Source organism: Lipophrys pholis, assembly GCF_963383615.2.
Source record: "Lipophrys pholis genome assembly, chromosome: 5".
NCBI lineage: Eukaryota > Metazoa > Chordata > Actinopteri > Blenniiformes > Blenniidae > Lipophrys > Lipophrys pholis.
In genome coordinates this window covers 31,123,264-31,144,054 of record NC_137628.1, presented here as the reverse complement: position 1 = coordinate 31,144,054, position 20,791 = coordinate 31,123,264, and the positions used below count along the sequence as shown (strand labels likewise).

Below are 20,791 nucleotides of genomic sequence, written 5' to 3'. Positions count from 1 at the left end.
CTCTCTCTCTCTCTCTCTCTTCTCCTTCTACCCTTTTTGCTGTGTTCATTCACTACCTGCCACTTTCTTCACTTGACCTTCTCACGCATACCACCTCATCGTTGGATTCTCCATGTGGCACTGCCCTATCTTCATACTCGCTCATACACAACCATCCTCTTCCTCGCTGCTCTTCGCTCGGTCAGAGACCAGTTTAATTAAAAGGACTGACAATGAGTTACAACAGACGCAGCGCTCGTGCATACATGAATTAATGCTGCCGATTCAATTTGCATTTCAGTAACCCAACTCAACTGTTGACTTTTTACACATGCGCACACACACACACACACACACACACACACACACACACACACACACACACACACACACACACACACACACACACACACACACACACACACACACACACACACACACACACACACACACACGCACACACAGGCAGACAATAGCTGGCACCCGAAGAGTGTATTCACACTCGCCTACACAGAAACCACACCACATATTCGCTGTGGGGTACTGAGTCAGACCATACACCCATAGCAGCAACATCAACAACAACAACAACAACAACAACAACAGTAATAATAATAATAATAATAATAATAATATTTTGGGTCTTTCATAAATCACCAAAAGAGACAAACTTGCAGCTTCAATCAATGCAGCTTTCAAAAAAAGTACCTGCACTTAATATTTACTACCCAGTCCCTTCTATGTAAATTTTTCCTGTGGATTTGTTGTTGGAGGTGAAAAGCATGTCCCATCTGTGCTTCCAGGTTCTGTTTCTTTTTGTAAACATCCAGCAGAAAAGGTCGTGGAGCTTTGACAAAGACGATGTTGTATTTCATTCAGTGGTTGTCCTGATTCATGCTTTTCTGTCTACTAGAAGACAAGATCAAGGTTCTAAACTAAAGTAAACTGAACTGAACTGAACTAATCCACATTCTGCATTGACCAATCTTGGATTGACCAGGCCACAATTGATTTATTTAAAAAAAAAATTCTATGTACCATATCAACGAGGGAAAAGTCAGAGCGGCCAGGATAAAGAGTGACAGAACAAAGGAATGGACGTGTTTAAGCTGTGTAGATGTTCACATAGAGTCATCATTCATGAATAGCTTCTTACAAATGTCTTTTTTTAGTTTGTGAATTAATGAATATAACACAAGCGAAAGTATGACCAAATAATAGCTAACTGGTACCTCTTATATAGTTTGTGTCTTTGTGTTACAGCTCGTCCTAAATTGTAAATGGTTGGACTTTAGCTTCCATGAACTCATTTGAAAATGATGTGCATATTTTAACACTTTTAAAAGATACATCTTGGATAATAGATAAGTTTATTGTTTAAAATTGCTAATGTGGTGTGAAATGAATCAACATCCCCTGCATTGGCTCAGTTTTGTACAAAATTCATTATCATCCAGGACAGATGCCACTGACTAAGAATAAGCTTTTATGACACACTGTCACGCACAAGATGAATATGGAATCAAATGAGAAACAACGTAGGACACCAGTTCCCTGTATTTCAGGGTCACTGTGTCACTACAACCAACACCGCTCCCAGGGGGTTTTCTTTAACATTTCAAAAATGTGAATATTTTGCCGCAAAACCTTGTAAAAGTGTATTTTTAGGGAATACAGACTGCTACTGTTGCAGCACACCTTTTTTTTTTCCTCTCGCCAGATACTGATGTTTAATTATTGCTAAGCGACTGGCCTTTAGGGGGCAGATCACGTTGTATCAGATACGAACCCGGGGCACCTGCTGCAACCTCGACCTCAAACAGGAACACCTTACCCATGTTCAGGGTCATCGTGTGTGTGTGTGTGTGTGTGTGTGTGTGTGTGTGTGTGTGTGTGTGTGTGTGTGTGTGTGTGTGTGTGTGTGTGTGTGTGTGTTTGTTGGTGATTGGCGTCGTGATAAATCACCCCCACCTCTCTCATCTACAAGTACCTCATTAGATTTGTCCTTTAACAAGCCAATCAAACAGCAGACTAATTCATAAATCATATCACCACGGTAACAGCAGGTACAGGTCAGCGCTGCATGCTGAGGAAGAGGCATCTGTTTGTTTTAATGTTATTTCTTTAAGAAGTAGGTGTATCCCTGCATGCAGGTGTGCTCGTGAAGGTGTAGCTACACGGTAAATGGTTTTAGATGTTCCAAATCCTGAAGTCCTGCCTGATTGTACGCATGTCAGGCAGAATCCCCAATGTGTGCTCCTCAATTAATGTCAGTGATGTGCTGCTCTTCTGCTAGCGACTCTGGTGCTACATGCTCAGTCTTCATCACATCGGATCTTCTTGGGGTACGTATTATCCGACTCAGTTCAGTTGGAGCCGTATCAAAGCATCGACAGTGTTCAAAGGTGAACAAATTGTCATTATTCAGTCTTCATTCTGAAGTCAGTCATAGTTTTTAATCTTTATATACTTATGTTTTAATCTAATAGCTTTGTTGGTGATTCATAGATGGAGTTTTTTTTGTAATTTTATTTTACACACAGCATCTAGTCATCATGACTTATCTTCCCCATAAACCAGTTCCAATAAACATTCAGTCTGAATACGACAATGCTAAGTTTTGTTTTGGTTGTTTTATGCAATAATTTGTTGCTGAATTATAATCTGTTTTCGGATCCGTCTGTGTCTTGGACTCTGACAATAGGTGGTAAAAGTTTGAGTACAACTTTGTTTAAAGCGGTCTTGTATTTCACATTAAGCACTTTAAGTGGTCAATATTAATGTTCTGAGTGAAATGAAGCCTTTAACACGGACTTCTAACCCTTCTAAAGATGTGATACAAGTCTTTGTATTGAAAATTCAGGCCTGTAGTTGATAAGGAACTTCACAGTTAATCACCAGGTAGCAGATGCATGATGTTGTAAAATAGATTAGACCTCCGTCTGGCTGAGTCGTGTGCATTAACTCATAGCCAACTCTTTTACTTTAATCCATACAAACAAATCTAACGTTCACCCATTTCACTCTCACCTTTTAAAGGGACTGAGTGCTGATTTACATATCAGTTACGAACATTTAGTGAGTTTAAGGACCTTTTGATACTTCAAGTCAATATAAATTATTTTTACAAAGACATACACTACATAGAACTTACTATACTTCTTGGATGTGGGTTTTAAAATAGATATTGGCACTGGCAATAGTTTTCTGTGAACAAAACACAGTTGTATACATTTTGATGATAAATGCTTTTCGAAAGTCAAAAGGCTGCACACAGTATATTGTTCATAGAAAGAGTAGATACAGTCTAATATTTCCTTTAATTTACAATTGTTAGTTTTGAATCGATATCGACATGCACAAGTTAACAAACACTGTCACACAGAGAAAAAAATGCTTCTCATAAGTTCACATGATAATCCTCTGATAATCATTTTAATGTGAGTATGTTTGTAAATTCTTTTACTTGTGCAGGTGTATTGTTAACCATTTTTTCTCTTGCACAGTTGGACAGTGGGTACATCAGTATTTCAAGGTTGACCGTACACAAGCTTCTATACACACATGGTTTCTTCTGACCTGTTTTAGCTAATTTATTTCTGTCCATCTGGCCACTGTCCCACGTCAGCTTTTAAACCAGCAACTCAGCTCTGAGCTCTGTGCTTTGCTGACACACACACACACACACACACACACACACACACACACACACACACACACACACACACACACACACACACACACACACACACACACACACACACACACACACACACACACACACACACACACACACACACACACACACACACACACACACACACTCAGAGCAGTGAGTTTTCAGAATTTCTATTTATCACAGTGTGTGATTGCTATTTGTAACATCCATGTTCTCCACATACAATTCCTGCACATATAAAAACGTTCAGTTTAAAGCAGAAAAACATTTCGTCGGTATGTCATCGGAGACAATGTCAAGTAGCTTGGGTAAGAATGCAGTTGCCTGAAATGCTTAAATATCCTTGGATTGCCTTTATGTCATTTTCCTCGAGCAGAATATTTCTCTGGATGGAAAAGATCCTGCTGGCAAAAAATATGCAGCTTGTTTTAGATTCATTTTAAAGGGAAGCTGATCATTGTTTTTGTTTCAACTGGAATTAAATCTGATGACAATCCTAAATAAATCCAGTTGGATTCAGAAAACTGGCAAGATCTAGATGAAGAGGGAGAACAACTTCTTTTCTTCTTCTTTTTTCAAAAGCAGGTCAGTGCAGGATTGAAAAGGTTAAGAGCAAGTTCAGTCACAGTCAAAGTATCGGAACACAACCAAATCTGATTTAGCATTGACAGCGAGTGTGTACAGACCGCAGTCTGCAAATTCACAGAGACAAATCTAACAGATCTCTGTAAAGGTTATACGTGTAGGAACGAAGCACCAGTTTGTGGGTGACACTAGTGACTGAAGCAGGCAGCGCTGTATGTGTGAGTGTGGAAGAGAGAAAATGCAGGAAGAAAAAAAATTGACATTTTTATTTTAGCTTAACAAAAGGAAGTTATAGTTTGTAGGATGGTGGAAATGTGGAGCACAAAAGAGTTTGAAGTGCTGTAAAGATTTAAGGAAGTAAAAAGCACTTGAGAGAGTTTCCATTGGTAGAATGCAGATGGTTTCTCTGTTGAAAGGAAAGATAAGCAAATGAAAGAGAGGAAGATGTGAATATGAGTCACACAGTCTATCGCCTGTCTCCCCGTCACTAATTTCCTTATCTTCCAACACTTCCAACAGTTTTTCTCTCTTTCATCTTCACTTTGTCTGCCAGTCTCTCCTCATTCCATTATATGGTGCAGGGCTCCAAGGTTGATGTACGAGTGCTCCACAGAGGGATTTGGACATGAGAGAGTGCTGGACATACATCACACACATCACTCACACACACACTCTCTCTGGTCCAAACCATGAAAAGGGAGCTTTGACTAGTGCTGCTGGGCTGACAACACACAACTCTATTAGGATAGGAGTCAGAAAGAAAAGCAAGTACAAAGAAAGATGGCAGTGGAGATAGAGGGAGCGGAAGGAGGGAGGGAGAGGAGGAAAGGAGAAAGATGGATGACGTGGAAAGGCAATGTTGGATGGAGAATCCTTTCAGCTAACACTTTACTAGACACCAGCGTTTCAAACATATTGACCATCACATCAATGTCCATTGAAGGGGCAGGATGTTACAAACACCTCATCATTTAATGCAGTCTAACTTCACTCCACTAAACATTACAAGCCAAGCAAACATGTTGTGAAAGAAAATCCCCATTTTGCAGTCTCACACAAAACTGATGATTGCTTTCATTGAGTAGCCAGTATTTATGGCACAGCCATTGTTCTGCAGCAGAATGGATTTTACAAGAGTACCCAGTGAGTGTGATGTCCGATATTTTCTGTCATTATCCCAGCGTTTTGTCTTTGGATGGGTTGGGGTTGCTGATAAGGCTGTTGACATTAAACGCCATGATGTATGGTTGTGAGGTGGTTAAGCTTCACTCCTCACAGTGAGACTATCTCCTGTGTGTGTGTGTGTGTGTGTGTGTGTGTGTGTGTGTGTGTGTGTGTGTGTGTGTGTGTGTGTGTGTGTGTGTGTGTGTGTGTGTGTGTGTGTGTGTGTGTGTGTGTGTGTGTGTGTGTGTGTGTGAGACCTGTACACAGTGTATTCTGCTTCACCCACCATGACGCTAAATACATTCCGTATCAGTTTAACGTTAGTTGGTGGAAAAATGTGTCTGAAATGTAACAAGCCTGAATTGAAAGTATCTCAAATGAAATATTGCACCTTATGAAATGAAGTCAAGAAGCTCCGACGCCACAATTCTACAATGTTGCAATGGTCATTAGTGTTTGTGAAGAAGAACTTTGGTTCGGTCCAAAAACCAAATCGACCAGGTTAGTTTTAGTAAAACAGGAAAACACATTAGTACATCTGGTGCAGTTAAAATAAACAGAATGCCCCTGATGCCCCGCAACCTCAAGTCCAATAAAGCAGCATGAAAGTGGATGGATGGACGGATCTCGTTTCCTTTTGTGCGACTCCAGGTTATGATGAGTTGTAATATATGTTGTGTCAGGCTGTTTTAGCAATGAAATGGTGGCGTGGACATGCCGCAGTGCAGCTGCACAGAATGAAAGCAGCGCGGAAGAACAAGGATGCAAAACAGAAAGAAAGAAAACATCCAAGTGGCTCCGAGTTTTATTAATCACTGAGACAAACTGAAATGAGGCACATGTGTGAGTGTGAGTGTGTGAATGTGCTGTGGGGGTGATGATGGAGGAGTCCAGCTCACTGAGCAGGGTCATAAAGCCGGTGTGCTGATTCTGTCAGCAAGAGAGATTTACACACACACACGCACGCACGCACGCACGCACGCACGCACGCACGCACGCACGCACGCACGCACGCACGCACGCACGCACGCACACACACACACACACACACACACACACACACACACACACACTGCCCTTAGAAATAGTCTTCCTCCCCTTCTTGTGATTCCTCCTTGAATTTAGTCATTGTCATGTTCCTCAGGATCGCCTCTATCCAGTTTATGGGGACTTTTTGATTCACACCATTTCAGATCTGAACCAAGCTGCCACCACATCACTGCTTCTCTTCAAGCAGTGATTTAGCAGAGTGAACGTTCCCTTTGCACACTATACCTTAATATACTTTTAACATCAGAGTTGACCCTGTGTGAGTGTGGAGATGTGAGATGGCATGTTTTTACAGATAAATAACTGATAAAACTGTATAGGATTTCTCCAACATTAAAGAGTATCAGCACATGTACCGACACTGAAGAGATTAACTTGTTACTTTATATTTTCTCAAAGATGTTTTCATTTAACATCTTTGAGGTAAACATCAGACCTAAAGTGAGGGCTTACAATGAAGTTTGGCTCATTGTTTTTTATTGAACGCACACAAGTGGAGATGTACACTTACACTACTCAGGTTGTGTAGAATCACACCGGACCTCTCCATTGTGTGTTTATGATTTGATGTGATAGCTGGGTTCACAACACACCAGAGAGCAGTGCACTCATCACCAGCTTTTATTGTCATTTTCAAAGAGTTGTAAAAAAGCAGACTGCATAAAGTTTCCTTGCAGGCCCCTTGCAGTCTATTTTCCCTGAGAAAAGAGAAAGGAGGCTGAGCTAGAGTCTGCTGCTGGTGTTGGATTAGTTTCAACATGGACCATTTTTGATTGACAAGGACTGAATCAGCACAAGGCAACGTGCCAATGAGCAGGAAGGGCCTGGCTGGAGGGAGGGGAGCCTGAGGAACAGAAATCAACAATATTAAAAGAGCAAAAATGTGGCCGGGAGAGAAGTCAACGGGAAAAAGACAAATACAATGACAGGAAAAAGAAATGAAATGAGAACAGCTGTTTACTTGAAGAGATTTATCCACAATTAATGACTAGAAAATCAATGACTTAATCATTCAAAGTCGATATATAAATCTAAATGAAACTATAACACAGTAGAATTTTGTGTTAGAAATAAGTACCTAACCAAGATTTGTTATATACTTTGTAGAACTGTTATGGAGTACGCAGGCGTGTAGTGGTCATGACGCTCGCCCTATAATGTGAATGTTCCCACTTTGAGTCTGGATTAAGGTCGGTGCCTCGTGTTTTGTCTGTGTACACGGGTTTCCTTTCGCACTCTAGAAACATTCGTTTAAAGTTCGTTCATGAGTCTGGTGCATCGGTACCATCCATCCCCCCCATGTTCAGCTGAGATCGACTTCAGTGTCCCTCATCCAGATCCAATCCATCCCTCCAGCATGCGTGGAATGGTTGAAAAAACATTGAAATATCAGTAGAGGAAACTTTCTTCCAGCACCATTGACAGCTCACACCATTTAACTTTATGGCTCACCGGTGCGCTGTCCATGGTGCTGAATTAAAGAATCATAGGCAGAGTGACTTTCTGTAATTGTGAATGAACGTTAATGTCATTTTGCAGAAGGAGACTTTGCTCAAAACAGCATCCTCAGAAGTTGTTGGAGACGTAGAGACATAATAAATGAATATGAATGTGCAGCAGTACAAATGTTGTTGTGTTTCATCACAATTGGCCAAATTTGTGTCAGAAAATTGACCAAGCAGAGGCCTGATGATTGTCAATCTCACAAAACTACAATTTGTAGTGATTGCCCATCTTGGTGCTGCAGTTGCTGCAGCCTGCTATCTGTCTCACTCTGTTTCTTGGAGTTATTCCTTAATAATTCAACAACAAAAAGCAGACACTGCAGAAAAAAAAGAGAAACTCTCACAATATAATGTTTTAGGTATAGATATATCATTGGGTCTGCAGCACTATTTCTTCAAATCATTTCAAAATGTCTCAGCGATTGCATTATTATTTTGTACCAACAAAAAAAAAAGTAGATACCTCAGATATGGTTTTAAGATCAATATGCCTTTACTCCTGAAATTACCTTGAAACACATTGTGTATTTTAAACTCCTACCTTTTAAAAAATGTTTGTTATGATTCCATTCTTCTCTAAACTTTGAAGGTATAAACACATGTAGGTCTGCTGTTTTCTAATATTAATGTTCAAACTATTTTTTGCCACCAAGCAGTTTTAAATATGATTTTGTGCTTCACCTTTATATGAGGGTGTGTTTGAATAACGCACTAAGATGTCAGCTCATTTTAAATTAGGATCAGATTGGGAACCAACATGAACATCTCATATTTTGTGTCTTAGTTTTTTTGTCTTAATTCTTCTTTTTTTCTTTTTAAATCTATCTCACTCTTGTCTTGTTTTTCATATTTTCCCTCTACATCATTTCCATCATCCACTAATTAGCCTCATGGGTCCTGAACAAGTGAAAGACATCATTGGAAGGAGATAAATCTAGGCAGGGACAAATGAGAACATCTTTTCACTTTGGAGCTTCTATAAATAGATGGAAAAGAAGCCCCTTTAGCACCAAAGCTGGGGTTTCCACAAACATGAGATGTGCAAAAAAACACACTGATGAGGGAAATTTTACTCTCCAGCGAAAAGCCACATTACCTAGGTAGTTTGTCTGAACAACATATGACAACCAGCATTTTAATTGGTGTCAAAGTGTGAAGTCAAAAGGGTAGTGTGGGGTTGGGCTGGGTGGACGGTTGTACGAAACACTTAAATTCAACATTGAGTGAGGTCTGACGTAGCAGCCCGTTCATGTGCTCGGTGTGGTGCAGCATTTTCCTCATGAAGGTCCATCCATCCATTTTCTCCCGCTTATCTGTTTCCGGGTTGCACCGATTAAGAACCTTTCCTGTGGGTGGTGAGCCCAAGGGAAGGTGGCGCCCGGCGTGGGACATGAACCCTCTACCTTGAGATTGCAGGTTTCATGCTCTACCTACTGAGCTGGCCGGGGGCCCTCTTGAAGGTACCACAGGCAAATAATAAGCCACCATATCACTCTCAATACTCAAACCATTTTATTGTTTTGTTGCTGTTCTTTTAGTTTCAGACATGTCCTCCTGTTGCAGCCATGTCATTGGAATGGGACTTGATGTTTGTGTTTTTGACTGAAGCATATGTTTGCTGGTGTGTGCATCTTTGTGGAGAGTGAGAGTTGTCCTTTAACTCTTCTCTGTTCACACCAGGCCTGCAAGCACAACCTCGTAAATCTGTTGGTATGGTGGACGCCTCACTGCACAGGAGCCCTTTGTGTGTGTGTCTGTGTGTGTGTGTGTGTGTGTGTGTGTGTGTGTGTGTGTGTGTGTGTGTGTGTGTGTGTGTGTGTGTGTGTGTGTGTGTGTGTGTGTGTGTGTGTGTGTGTGTGTGTGTGTGTGTGTGTGTGTGTGTGTGTGTGTGTGAACTCATTGTTTATGTTTGCCAGTGTGCTTGGTGGTGCGTGTAGCTGCAGTGTGATTTTGTGATTTTCCCTCCGTACATATGTTTGCTTGTTTGTGTGGATTTAATTATTTATTTTCCTTTATGTTTGTTTGTGTGTGTGTGTGTGTGTGTGTGTGTGTGTGTGTGTGTGTGTGTGTGTGTGTGTGTGTGTGTGTGTGTGTGTGTGTGTGTGTGTGTGTGTGTGTGTGTGTGTGTGTGTGTGTGTGTGTGTGTGCGTGTGTGTGTGTGTGTGTGAGAGAGAGATCCATCCACTGGCTGAACACCTGAATGCCCACAGTGACAGAGAGGAATGGCAGCTTGTCCAAACCAACAGCCAACAGGGAGTGTTCCCAATTCACTTGGCTTAGTGTTTTATCACATTGGCACGGACACACTCACACAAACACATGAAAAACAAGTGTACCTACATACAGAGACCACCAGTTTGTTGCACATGTTGGAAGTGGACATGAAATCCCTTGATATGGTTTCTGTCGCACACGTGCACACTTGCTCCGCCCTGCAGCGGCAGTCCTGCATTTTATTTATTGTGTTTGTATCCTGGAGAATGCTTTCCTCATATATTTATGTACAATGATATATGCTGAGATGTAGCCAAACGTTTTCCCTAACAAAGGAATGACTATACTGTATATAACTATCATGCATACAGTAAAGCAGCAACAGTTTGAATTGGGGGAATATTGGCTAAGAAAGAAAGAAATAAGGAAGAAAGGAAGGAAGGGAGGAAGAAAGAAAGACAAAACATGTAGGTTTTCTTAATTGCAATGTGCAATTGATTTATTTTTAAAAAGATAGCACAGACTCTTACGGGATGCCACTGTTCTAAAGGCCTGTGGCCCATGAAATCCATTGGGATCTGTCAAAATAAGAGACTTACTTACCTTGAATTCAGTCTTAAAGTGATCGATGCAAATGGAGCCGCATGCCTTAAATTGTCAACATAAGATAAAGATAAAGCACAGCACAGCACAGGAACTGACTTGTGGTGGAGAAACCTCAGACGTTAAAGAAATGTTCAAAACAATACACATTTAACAATGTCTCTGATATTATTTGAAACTATGACTTTAATGAACTTTAATCAGACCAATCAGAAGATGGGGCACTCATTTCTAAAGAAAGAAATATACCTACATGGAAGATAAATTGATCCATTAAAATTACAATTCATTTCATTTTGTCTGAACTCCCCCCCAGAAAATTGGTTTGGTAAATCTTACCTTTGCTCTCACCACGTTCCTTGGCAATAAATCATAAACGATTGGCAATAATGATTATTTCTCCTGCCATTTTATCTCTATTGGCTCGTTTGCATATAACACAAATGCATGGCCTTTACAAATGTGGAATAATGTATCATGTAATCATCTGGCTTTCCAGTGATGTGAGATTGATATATTTACCAAACACACAGTTCCTCACTTGAGAATTGTAGGTTAGTTAAAATCAAATTGTTGGATTCAGTTAGATCTACATGCATCTCACAAACACCAGAGTCACCCTCCAAACTCTGCAGAGCCACAGCTTTCTCTTTTGTTTGAATCACAAACAAAGAGAATGTCAATGCCATCAGGCGTTGCACAATATTGGAGAAGCAGTATTGATTGAATATACGAAGACGAGGAGCCCGGCTGAGTGATGCTGGCTGGCAGATACACTGGATCGCCTGCAGCTCTTCATGTCAAGCAGCAGTATCAGTCAGCCATGTGTGCATATTAATTACACTTTCAGATTTAGTTTCACAGCTGAAATTTATATCAAACAGCCTGTTTTTGTGTGTCCATCTTTACATTCCTTCCTTCCGTTCATTATGTAAGCCTTTGGTTGACATCCTCACATGTTATCCAGCAGCACACATGTTCAGCCGTTTGCACTCACTGCTTTCTTCCGCAGCGACAACAGAAATGAAACTGACTTGACACACACTCCACATACCAAGTGCAGTAACATTCATTCATTTGCTTTCTGAGGGAGGACGTTGCCATTCGATTCCTGTGAATCCGGACATGTGCAAATTATTCACGTGGATTCAAAAAGGAACATTTCAAAGTTACATTGGAAAGGACACTTCATGTTGGTAATTTCTAAAGTGACTCAAGATCTGTTGTCTGCTAGAAACCCTTCAGATTCCCCATACAACAGCAAATATCCGATTGCCTGTTTGCCATAATGGATTTTGAACATGCTTTTAAAATGAAATAGAACTGCTTGAAAGATGAAAGAGCGACACATAGAGACTTCTTGAAGTTAGAGCTCTGATCTCCTGTTGTTAGCAGCTTTCAAAAAGATGCTGTTTATATTGGAGATCCTCCGTTTGGTAGGTTGTGGAGAAAAGAATCATGTATGAGTGTCACAGTCATGTATTCTCCTATTCTATTTTCTGAATCGCCTCATTCCTCACCTTCTCAGCCCATCTTATCCGCTTCCTATTCCCTCTCATCTTGCTGTCTTATTTGTTGAAGTGCTCTGCCGTATGAGGAATTATGAGTGGGAATGTCATGCACATGTCCATCGACAGCCATCACAACCATATCAGCCACAACACCCTCATCATCTCATCATAAGATCAAATTGTGGCCGATGCTTTGCTGTAAGAATATCCTTGGTGACGTTGCACTCGTGGCCGTTGTTTGTATTGCTGTCAAAGACATTATGATGTTAATAAAGTTGGGCCACGCTGCGCCGGGCCTCCAGGCTGTGGTGTACCGTGGGATTGATTAATAACGCTGATGTCACTTCAATCTAGGAAATGCACAGAAAGAGAGAGGGAAGGAGGAATGAGCAGAGGACAAGAAGGGAGAGAAGCGGGAGGGGGAATGGTTCAGGACACAATAAACAGGGAAGGATGAAGGAAAAGCATCAAAAGAGTGAATTAGAAAAAACATGAAGGCAATTAGGAAATAATCGTACAACCACATATTACAATTTTCTGCAATAAAACCTTTGATGTTCATTACGTTATACTGTGATTTGGTTTCATAGTAATTGTAATGTTTTTGCCCAGATTTCGTACATTACGACTTTGTTATTTCAGCAAGCTTTTGCTATTAGTCTGCTGTACATTTCCCTCCCATTTCGTATAGCTCTATCAACAATGACCCATTCTTTATATAGAAATACAACTATACATCATATTTTTACATTATAGGTTGTCTATGTATTTTGCACATTCCTAATGCGTTCCATTTGTTTCATAGTATGTATTTAGCATGGCTGCAAAGGTTGAGTGAAGGTGTAATGAAGGGAAGACTGAGTCAAGGGCAGAGAATTATTTGAGATGTGAATTACCATTTGGAGAAAATTCATGACAAGTTTGAGAAATGGCAACTGTACAAATGGAAGGACGGCAGTGAGAATCAGGCTTAGTGTGCGATTTCTGAAGCAAAAGCTGGTGTGGGCGGAGGAACAATATTTCGTCAAAGTGCTGAGTTGGATTGATAGCCTTGCTTTGCCTCTGAGTGAAATGAGACACAAATACAGATGCATGACAATGAGTGAGTCACTGGCAGAGCAGAACATAGGCTGGTTACAGTAAATCACAGAGCGACTGAGTAATTGAAAAGGCACAACACTGAACACACACACACACACACACACACACACACACACACACACACACACACACACCCTTTGCGTGTGACATTATGTCATTTACTGCCACTTGTTGATTACCAAAAAACAAATATATCAGGTTCTCTTTAAATTGTGCTACAATGGTGTTTGACCAATTATTGCTTTTTAGAAACCTCAAAATACAAAAATGAATACATAGGAACGCACACACAAACACACACACACACACACACACACACACACACACACACACACACACACACACACACACACATACATATATATATATATATATATATATATATACAGTACCCACAAGCTTATGTGTGTAGATTTATTGATTTTCAATGTTGATGCTTGCAGGGAAATGATTAGCATTTAAAGGCTCCATGGAAAACTCCAGTACGAAGACAGACAGCATTGCAGAGACCAGCCACACACACTCACACACTCTGCTGCTTCCATGTAGACTCTGAATGCAAAAATGGAATGATCATCAAGCCTCCACTGTTACATTCCACAGCAGTCCTCTGCTATTGATCCATATTCACTGTATCTGCACAGAATGAGCACATATGTAAAGTGAAATATCGTAGAATATTGCAGGAGGGAAAAGATCATCACTGTTTAACGTCCAAACCTCATTAATCTATGAGCCCACTTGACAAACATTGAGCCCTCTCTCCACTCAGTATTAATACGTGTCTCATATCCAGATAGTGCTCAGATGCAAATTATTTGACTTGCATTTAGATCCAAAATATTGAACTCTTGTTTTTTATGCACATTTTAAGCAGCTTGATATTTTCCTTTGGCACAAATAAGTGGATTGCAATCTTCATCACATCTTTTCATCACCTCATTTGAATCTGGACTAAAATAGTTGTTAGTTTTTTCCTTCTTTTTTTTTTTTTTTCCAAGTTTAGTGACTGTACTTCTCATTTGGACTTTCATTAATTCCTACATCTATAATATATTAATTGAATTCACACTCCATTGATAATGCAGCCAAACATGTTGCCGTGTGGCTTTAAATAGTTTTGGTTAATTGCTCTGCAGTGAATGTTGGCTTTGGGATTGGTTTTGCTGTGTTTTTGCTCTGTCTCTTCACAGTTCACTCACCCAGTATGTTGGTGTATTCAGGTGGAAAATGGCTCCTTGAGTGTAAAAGGAAACCCGGGCTGTGTTAGGCTCTATAACGCATCACATTGTAGAACATCAGACTGGTGTTGATGAAGTGATGTTAATAGCTTTTAGTTGATTACCTGAGGGTTTTCACATGAGAGGGCAGGATGGGGCAGCTTTGTTTTGCTTAGCAGCTTTCTGTTAAGTGAAATACAGATAAGATGGTTTGTGGTGCAAAGCCTGCCAAATCTGCAGGCAGGTTATGTATCCAGTATTATACTTCACCGTCTACTGAAGATCCAGCATTTTTCCTCTTTTTCAAACGTTCAGTGACTGAATTTACTGAAGAGCTTTCTAAAAATATCTGTTCTTTGCAGCTTTGTCACCAACAGGCTGTTTTCCAAGCTAATTGTGAAATGTTGAATAATTCATGAGTCCCTCTTTTAAGTGGCTTCAGTTCGGTCTGGGGGCCACGCCTCCAGCTAATCATAATATTACCTAATGAATAATTCAAAGATCGATATCACATTGCTGTCTGCAGATGGACAAATAAACTAACATCTTACCACCGTGGCCTGATCTCTATTGGTAAAAAAGAAAAGAAAAACAGAACAACCTGCAGGTGATGTGATCAGGCCACTGGCAGCCAGAGAATTTCACTTTTGTTAAACATCCATTTCCATTACAACAAGCAGCGTGGCTGCCTCAAGCATATTGCTCAATTTCTGCAGGCAGAGCAGAGTAAAGAGGAGAGGAAAGGAAAGCCAGTCGTCACAACTTCGAGCTTTGAAATGAGCTCGAAGGAATGAAATGAAGGCCGGAATCTCGATGAATTTTTCCACAGTACATTTTAACAAGTTTTACTTCTGTTGCGAGGACTGCAGCAAATACCTGTGTCTCCTCTTATCTTTTGTTGATTTATCCAGAAACAGATATAAATCACTTTGTGGGAGATTTATTTTGTCTTCTAAATGTGAAGTTGGAATTCCCAACTTCACATGTGCTTAAAAAATAAATAAATAAAAAGGCACAAACAGTTCAAAAGGATTTTTCTGAGTCGTATGATTGAATCTTCTGGTGGATTATGAAAAACCATGAAGTTGCAAGTTTGATGTAAAGGAGAAAAAAAACACCTGAATGATATCAAACTTGAATTGTTTGAAGAATTCCAGCACTTTCTTCATGAAAAATACTAAATCTGCGTTATGCACTGTGTCGTGATTCTACCTTCTCAGCATTTATTGTGAATGCTTGGATCCTGAGAAGCAGCAGTAGATAAAATCTATCAGCCAAGTACATAGATTACATTTGATCACAGCACTGTTATTGTTCTGCACCTCCTGTCAGGTTGCTGATGGCTGCTACAGTAAAGGCTCTCAACACAAAAACAGCATTGAAAATATCTGAAGCATCAACATCAAAGCATCTTTTTTTTTGTGGTGCAAAGCATAAGTGCACCATTACTTACTTATGGAATGACCCCAACATGTTTAGTCTCGTGGTATAGATTTTCCTCTTCTGAAAGCCATGTGAAGGATTTTCTGTCGTACTGCTGAACTAAGTGTGATGCAGGGCCGAGGTCAGTTGGTGCTTCACTGCTTTCCTCTGTTAGACTTCTGGTGGAATTTATAACTTCCATATCTCAGAAAGGTCTGAAAGTCGATACAAAGCCAGAATAAATCTTTGTTTGGAGTTTGACTTTTTCCATGTAAAAGTAAAAAAAAAAAATAAATCAACGGAAGTATTGCATAAATTTGAAATATACTCTCAGGAATTGAGTTTTAGGTTTGCAAAGTGCATCTGTGAAAGTAACTAATATCAGAAAAGGAAGCAGAACTTCCATGGTTGTAGCTGGTCAGTTCTGGTCCTTTCAGCAGTAATACCAGAAAATCCATTAATTCCAAACATCAATCAAAGATATTAATAAAGTCATGCAGCTTCCTGCATCCACTATTCTTTTTATGACCAATTGATGGCAGCACTAAATGGACCTCAGTGACACGATTTCAGCAGCGTTGGAACTCGAGAAGGTATTTTAACAAAACAAACAAAAAACTCAAGACTGAAGTGTTTAAAGGCTAAAACCTTTTGTATGAACAAATAATAGGTTGGTATGTGCTTTAGACTCAACCCATAAAAAAAAAAAACCTTTAATAGAGTAAGTCGGCATTTCTCTTTCTTTTCCCCTCCGGCCCTGGAAGGAGTCAGCATTTTGGTTTCCCATCAAGGCTGGTTGGTATCATCATGTGAGAGGATATGAAGAAGAAGCTTTGCAGGGCGGAAAGAAAATCAACATTCGGAGGTGTTAAGGTCATGCAGTCTCAGCAAATAAAGACTGTGTGTGTGTGTGTGTGTGTGTGTGTGTGTGTGTGTGTGTGTGTGTGTGTGTGTGTGTGTGTGTGTGTGTGTGTGTGTGTGTGTGTGTGTGTGTGTGTGTGTGTGTGTGTGTGTGTGTGTGTGTGTGTGTGAGAGAGAGAGACAGAGAGAGAGAGAGAGAGCGAAGGCTGATAAAGAGAGAGATGTGCAGAAGTGAGATAGGAAGAGTGAATTAGGGAGAGCAGAAAAGGAGTGAGAGAAGGAGTTTTAGGTGTAGGAGGTTGAGGTGAAAGAGAGTTAGAGTCAGATGACAGAGATAGCGGTGCCGTCCAGCCAGTGTCCATATCTCTGGCTACCAATGACTCTGCCTGCTGCACTACAACTAATGGAGTCTGTCCTCTACCATCTTATCTCCTCTCTCTCTCTCTCTCTCCCCTCTCTCTCTCTCTTTCTCTCCCTCTCTAGCTCCATCTCTCTGAACTCAATGCTGGGCTATCTTTCCACTTTACGACTCTACCTCTATCGCATTTTTATCATGTTTTGGTCTTTTTCTTTCTCCGTTCTGCTATCTCACTCTCCAAACTCTCAAACACTTTCAGCCCGTCTCTCCTCGTCTGTCAGTTGCAGATTCTCTGATTCAATTTTTTTTTTCTCCATCTGACCATCCCACATGACCCATACTTAGAAAGTTCATCCACTTTATTTTGTCTACCTGTTAAACCTTTTAACATCCGTTTGAAGAAAAAAAGCTTTGAATAAACCAGAGCAGAATTCTGACTCAAACTTTCTAAAGCAGACCCAGATTACTTCTACCAGATGCTTGAAACTCAAACTGGATATTTAACATCTGACCTGGACTTTTTTTTTAACTATACCTAGACTCTTTGAAATATATCCAGACTTTAGATGTGACTTGGACTCTTTGACATTGATCTGGGTTGTTTTTAGGAGCTTTTCACTCTTTGAAGTACACAGGAATTCTTAAAACCGAACCTACCTCCTTAAAAACGATCCAGACTCTTTCTACTGGTCTTTAACTCCTCAAGCTAACCCTGATGTCTGTATTAACCCAACCAGGGCTTTAAAAAGAATTGAAACTGGCTCGTCTATCCACAGATTTAAAAAATCCTAAACATAAAAGTAACTTAAGTTCCTGAAATTTTTAGTTGAAACAGCAAAACAAAATGTGCTCTTCTAATTGCTTGAGCGGCATGATTAAGTAGAATATGGTGGCGTCCTGAACACTCCACCAATGAAGTATTCAGATAGCGTCCGCTGGACTGTCTTTGATGCATCTGCATGCAAAGTCTCTGTCATCACTGTACTGAGATGTGTGACAGATCCTGATCTCTGCATAACGGTGACTCTGCTTCGGTTGTAAATCATGTGTTTTTATACATTTGTCTTCGTTCTAATCAAAGGTCCATGTGTGCAAAAATGTAGAGCTCTGGCAATGCTGCAAGTCTTAAATCAATCTTAATGCTCCATTGTAGAAAAGTGCTGCAATCTTTCACTAAGCAGCAATAAAGGCAGCTAAATCACGTCACCAAACTTTATAGGGAGACATAAACAGCTGTAACATCAGTTGATCTCATTATAATAAGTTTTTATTTTTAGTCACTTGAAAATAAGTTCATAGATTAAATTGTTTTCACTCATATAATACTTCACTTATTTGCACTCTTTGACACAGGAATATCTACCTGGATTAATAAAGGTAGTTTTCATTTATGTGAAATAAGATAATAAATAATACATAAAGAAAAGTACGAGGACATTAGTAAATATATGCACATATTATATGGTTAACACAATACCTGCTGTGGTCGCACAGTATATAACACTCATGAGGCTTTTTAGGTTGAAACATCAGCTTGAATAAATAACTTAGATTTTTATTTAAAATAGAGTATTCCCAACTGTCCTGTTGCTGTAGTCACAGTGAAGCTAAAACTGCTTTATTTTCTCATCACTAATTATCGTGCTAACGAATGTTATCCCTAAATGTGCTTTTTAAACCCACATCATCCTCATAAGTATTGCAACAAGAAAGTAACTGGAGGTATACTTGATGTTAAGTTCTTTATGCTGTGTGCTTCATGCAGTTCAGCTGCAGGATGCTGGTCGGTTGGTGTTTTATGTGCAGCTGCCTCTTCTGCATAGACAGGCAGAGGACTGAATGGGAAAGTTGTCTGATAGAAGATGGAATAAAACTAATGAGTTGAAATAAATTCCCATTAAGACGTGTGATTGACACATGTATTCCTACATTTGTGACCCATCCAGATGACCCAGGAGCAGTATATTCTCGCAGCACAGCCCAACCCTCTTCACCAACGCACGGCGTCAGTGTGCGGAGCTCAAGTTTACCCGGCGGTGGGAATCTACGGCTGGAGGAAGAGATGCCTGTACTTCTTCATCCTCCTCCTCCTCGTCACTATGATTGTCAACCTAGCATTGACCATCTGGATCCTCAAAGTCATGAACTTCACTCCGGTAAGAAGCACGTTTGTTTTAATGGATGTTAATGAAGCGTTACACAGGTTAGTGGTGGTTTTCTCATTGTGTAATGGAGGAAGGCTTCACTTCTGTGGCTCATGAAGTTAATGTTGTTCTGTTTCATATTATATTTATTCATACAATTGTGCCAGCTCGTATGAAGGTTATTCCAGTAGCTATTACAAAAAAATTATAATACGAATAAGAATAAACTGCATTACTGCATTTTACTTCTGAATTGAATTCTTTATGGATTACAATTTAAAAAGTAACAAAAGTCATGACTGCACAGGATCAGTAATTATGTCTGCAGGTAGTTGAAAAAAAAGAAAAAAGAACTTGAAATATTTTGCATTTAATCCTCACACAGGGGCCACGCTAATCTGATGAGATGCAAAATATTTAAGTTGATTGAATATATAGTGACATTGAAAAAGTTAGTGAACTCTTTATAAGGTTTGGGGTTTTTTTGCTATCCCCATTCATTGGTCTTACAATTTGATCAAATCGACATCAAAGGCATATCTACACATATACTGTATATATATATATATATATATATATATATATATATATATATATATATATATATATATATATATATATATATATATATATATATATACACATATGGACAAACAGAATGAATAGAATCTGCTTTGCTGTGTGCTGGATCAGGATCCTACGTTTGTAGCAGTATAGGTAGAGGAGATTAATTGTTTGGGCGATCTTCAACCGACGCAGTGCAATCATCAGAATTTTAAGATTGCCGTTTTCTGTGATTCAATCAGTGGTTCAAACAGCTGAATCACTTTAAATATTCAAAACATGTATCTTATACACTTGTTTTTAGCTGCTGTTTTTATGCTCCAATAAACCCTCTGTAAATATAAATGATTACATAATTTTAGTTTGGTTTATTAGTGCAGTCAGTGTTCACGCTGTGACCTCCTTTTCCTGTGCTTTGCAAAACAAAAATATAAAAGAATCTTTCTTGCTTTCAACCTCGACTTCCAAAAGGTCTCCATGCATCCAATATCATTTATTGCCCTGGGGCCCACAAAACTACACTCTGATAGGATATATGCAAATGAGGCCTATTTTGACCCCTGTAAACCTCTGCTAAAGCTTCCCCACATCACACCTTATGTTTCAATAAGTGAGTTCAGAATATACGCTGGTAGAATAAGGGAGTGCGGGGGTCGGAGGGAGGACAGGTAAAGAATGTGCCAGAGGGAAAGCAGTCGGCACCACACATAAAAGAGTAGGAGGCGTTTCATAGGCCGTATACTGCTGTGTGAAATACAGAGCTTGTTTGAAAGATCATGAGCACGAAATGAAGTATGTTGTATAAATAAAGATAGAAGTTGATTGACTCTA

At 39.8% G+C, this 20,791-nt stretch overlaps 1 protein-coding gene across 2 annotated transcripts in view; it reads left to right on the top strand.

The window, feature by feature from the left end:
• Positions 1 to 20,791, top strand: part of sgcz (sarcoglycan zeta) — a gene marked incomplete at both ends in the record, with an annotated part of 356,107 nt that overhangs the window by 178,179 nt on the left and 157,137 nt on the right. For both annotated transcript variants that reach the window (XM_080464784.1, XM_080464783.1), the window contains one exon: positions 19,199 to 19,408. In XM_080464784.1, the coding sequence (XP_080320910.1) occupies positions 19,199 to 19,408 (210 nt within the window). The remainder of the gene's footprint in view (positions 1 to 19,198; positions 19,409 to 20,791) is intronic.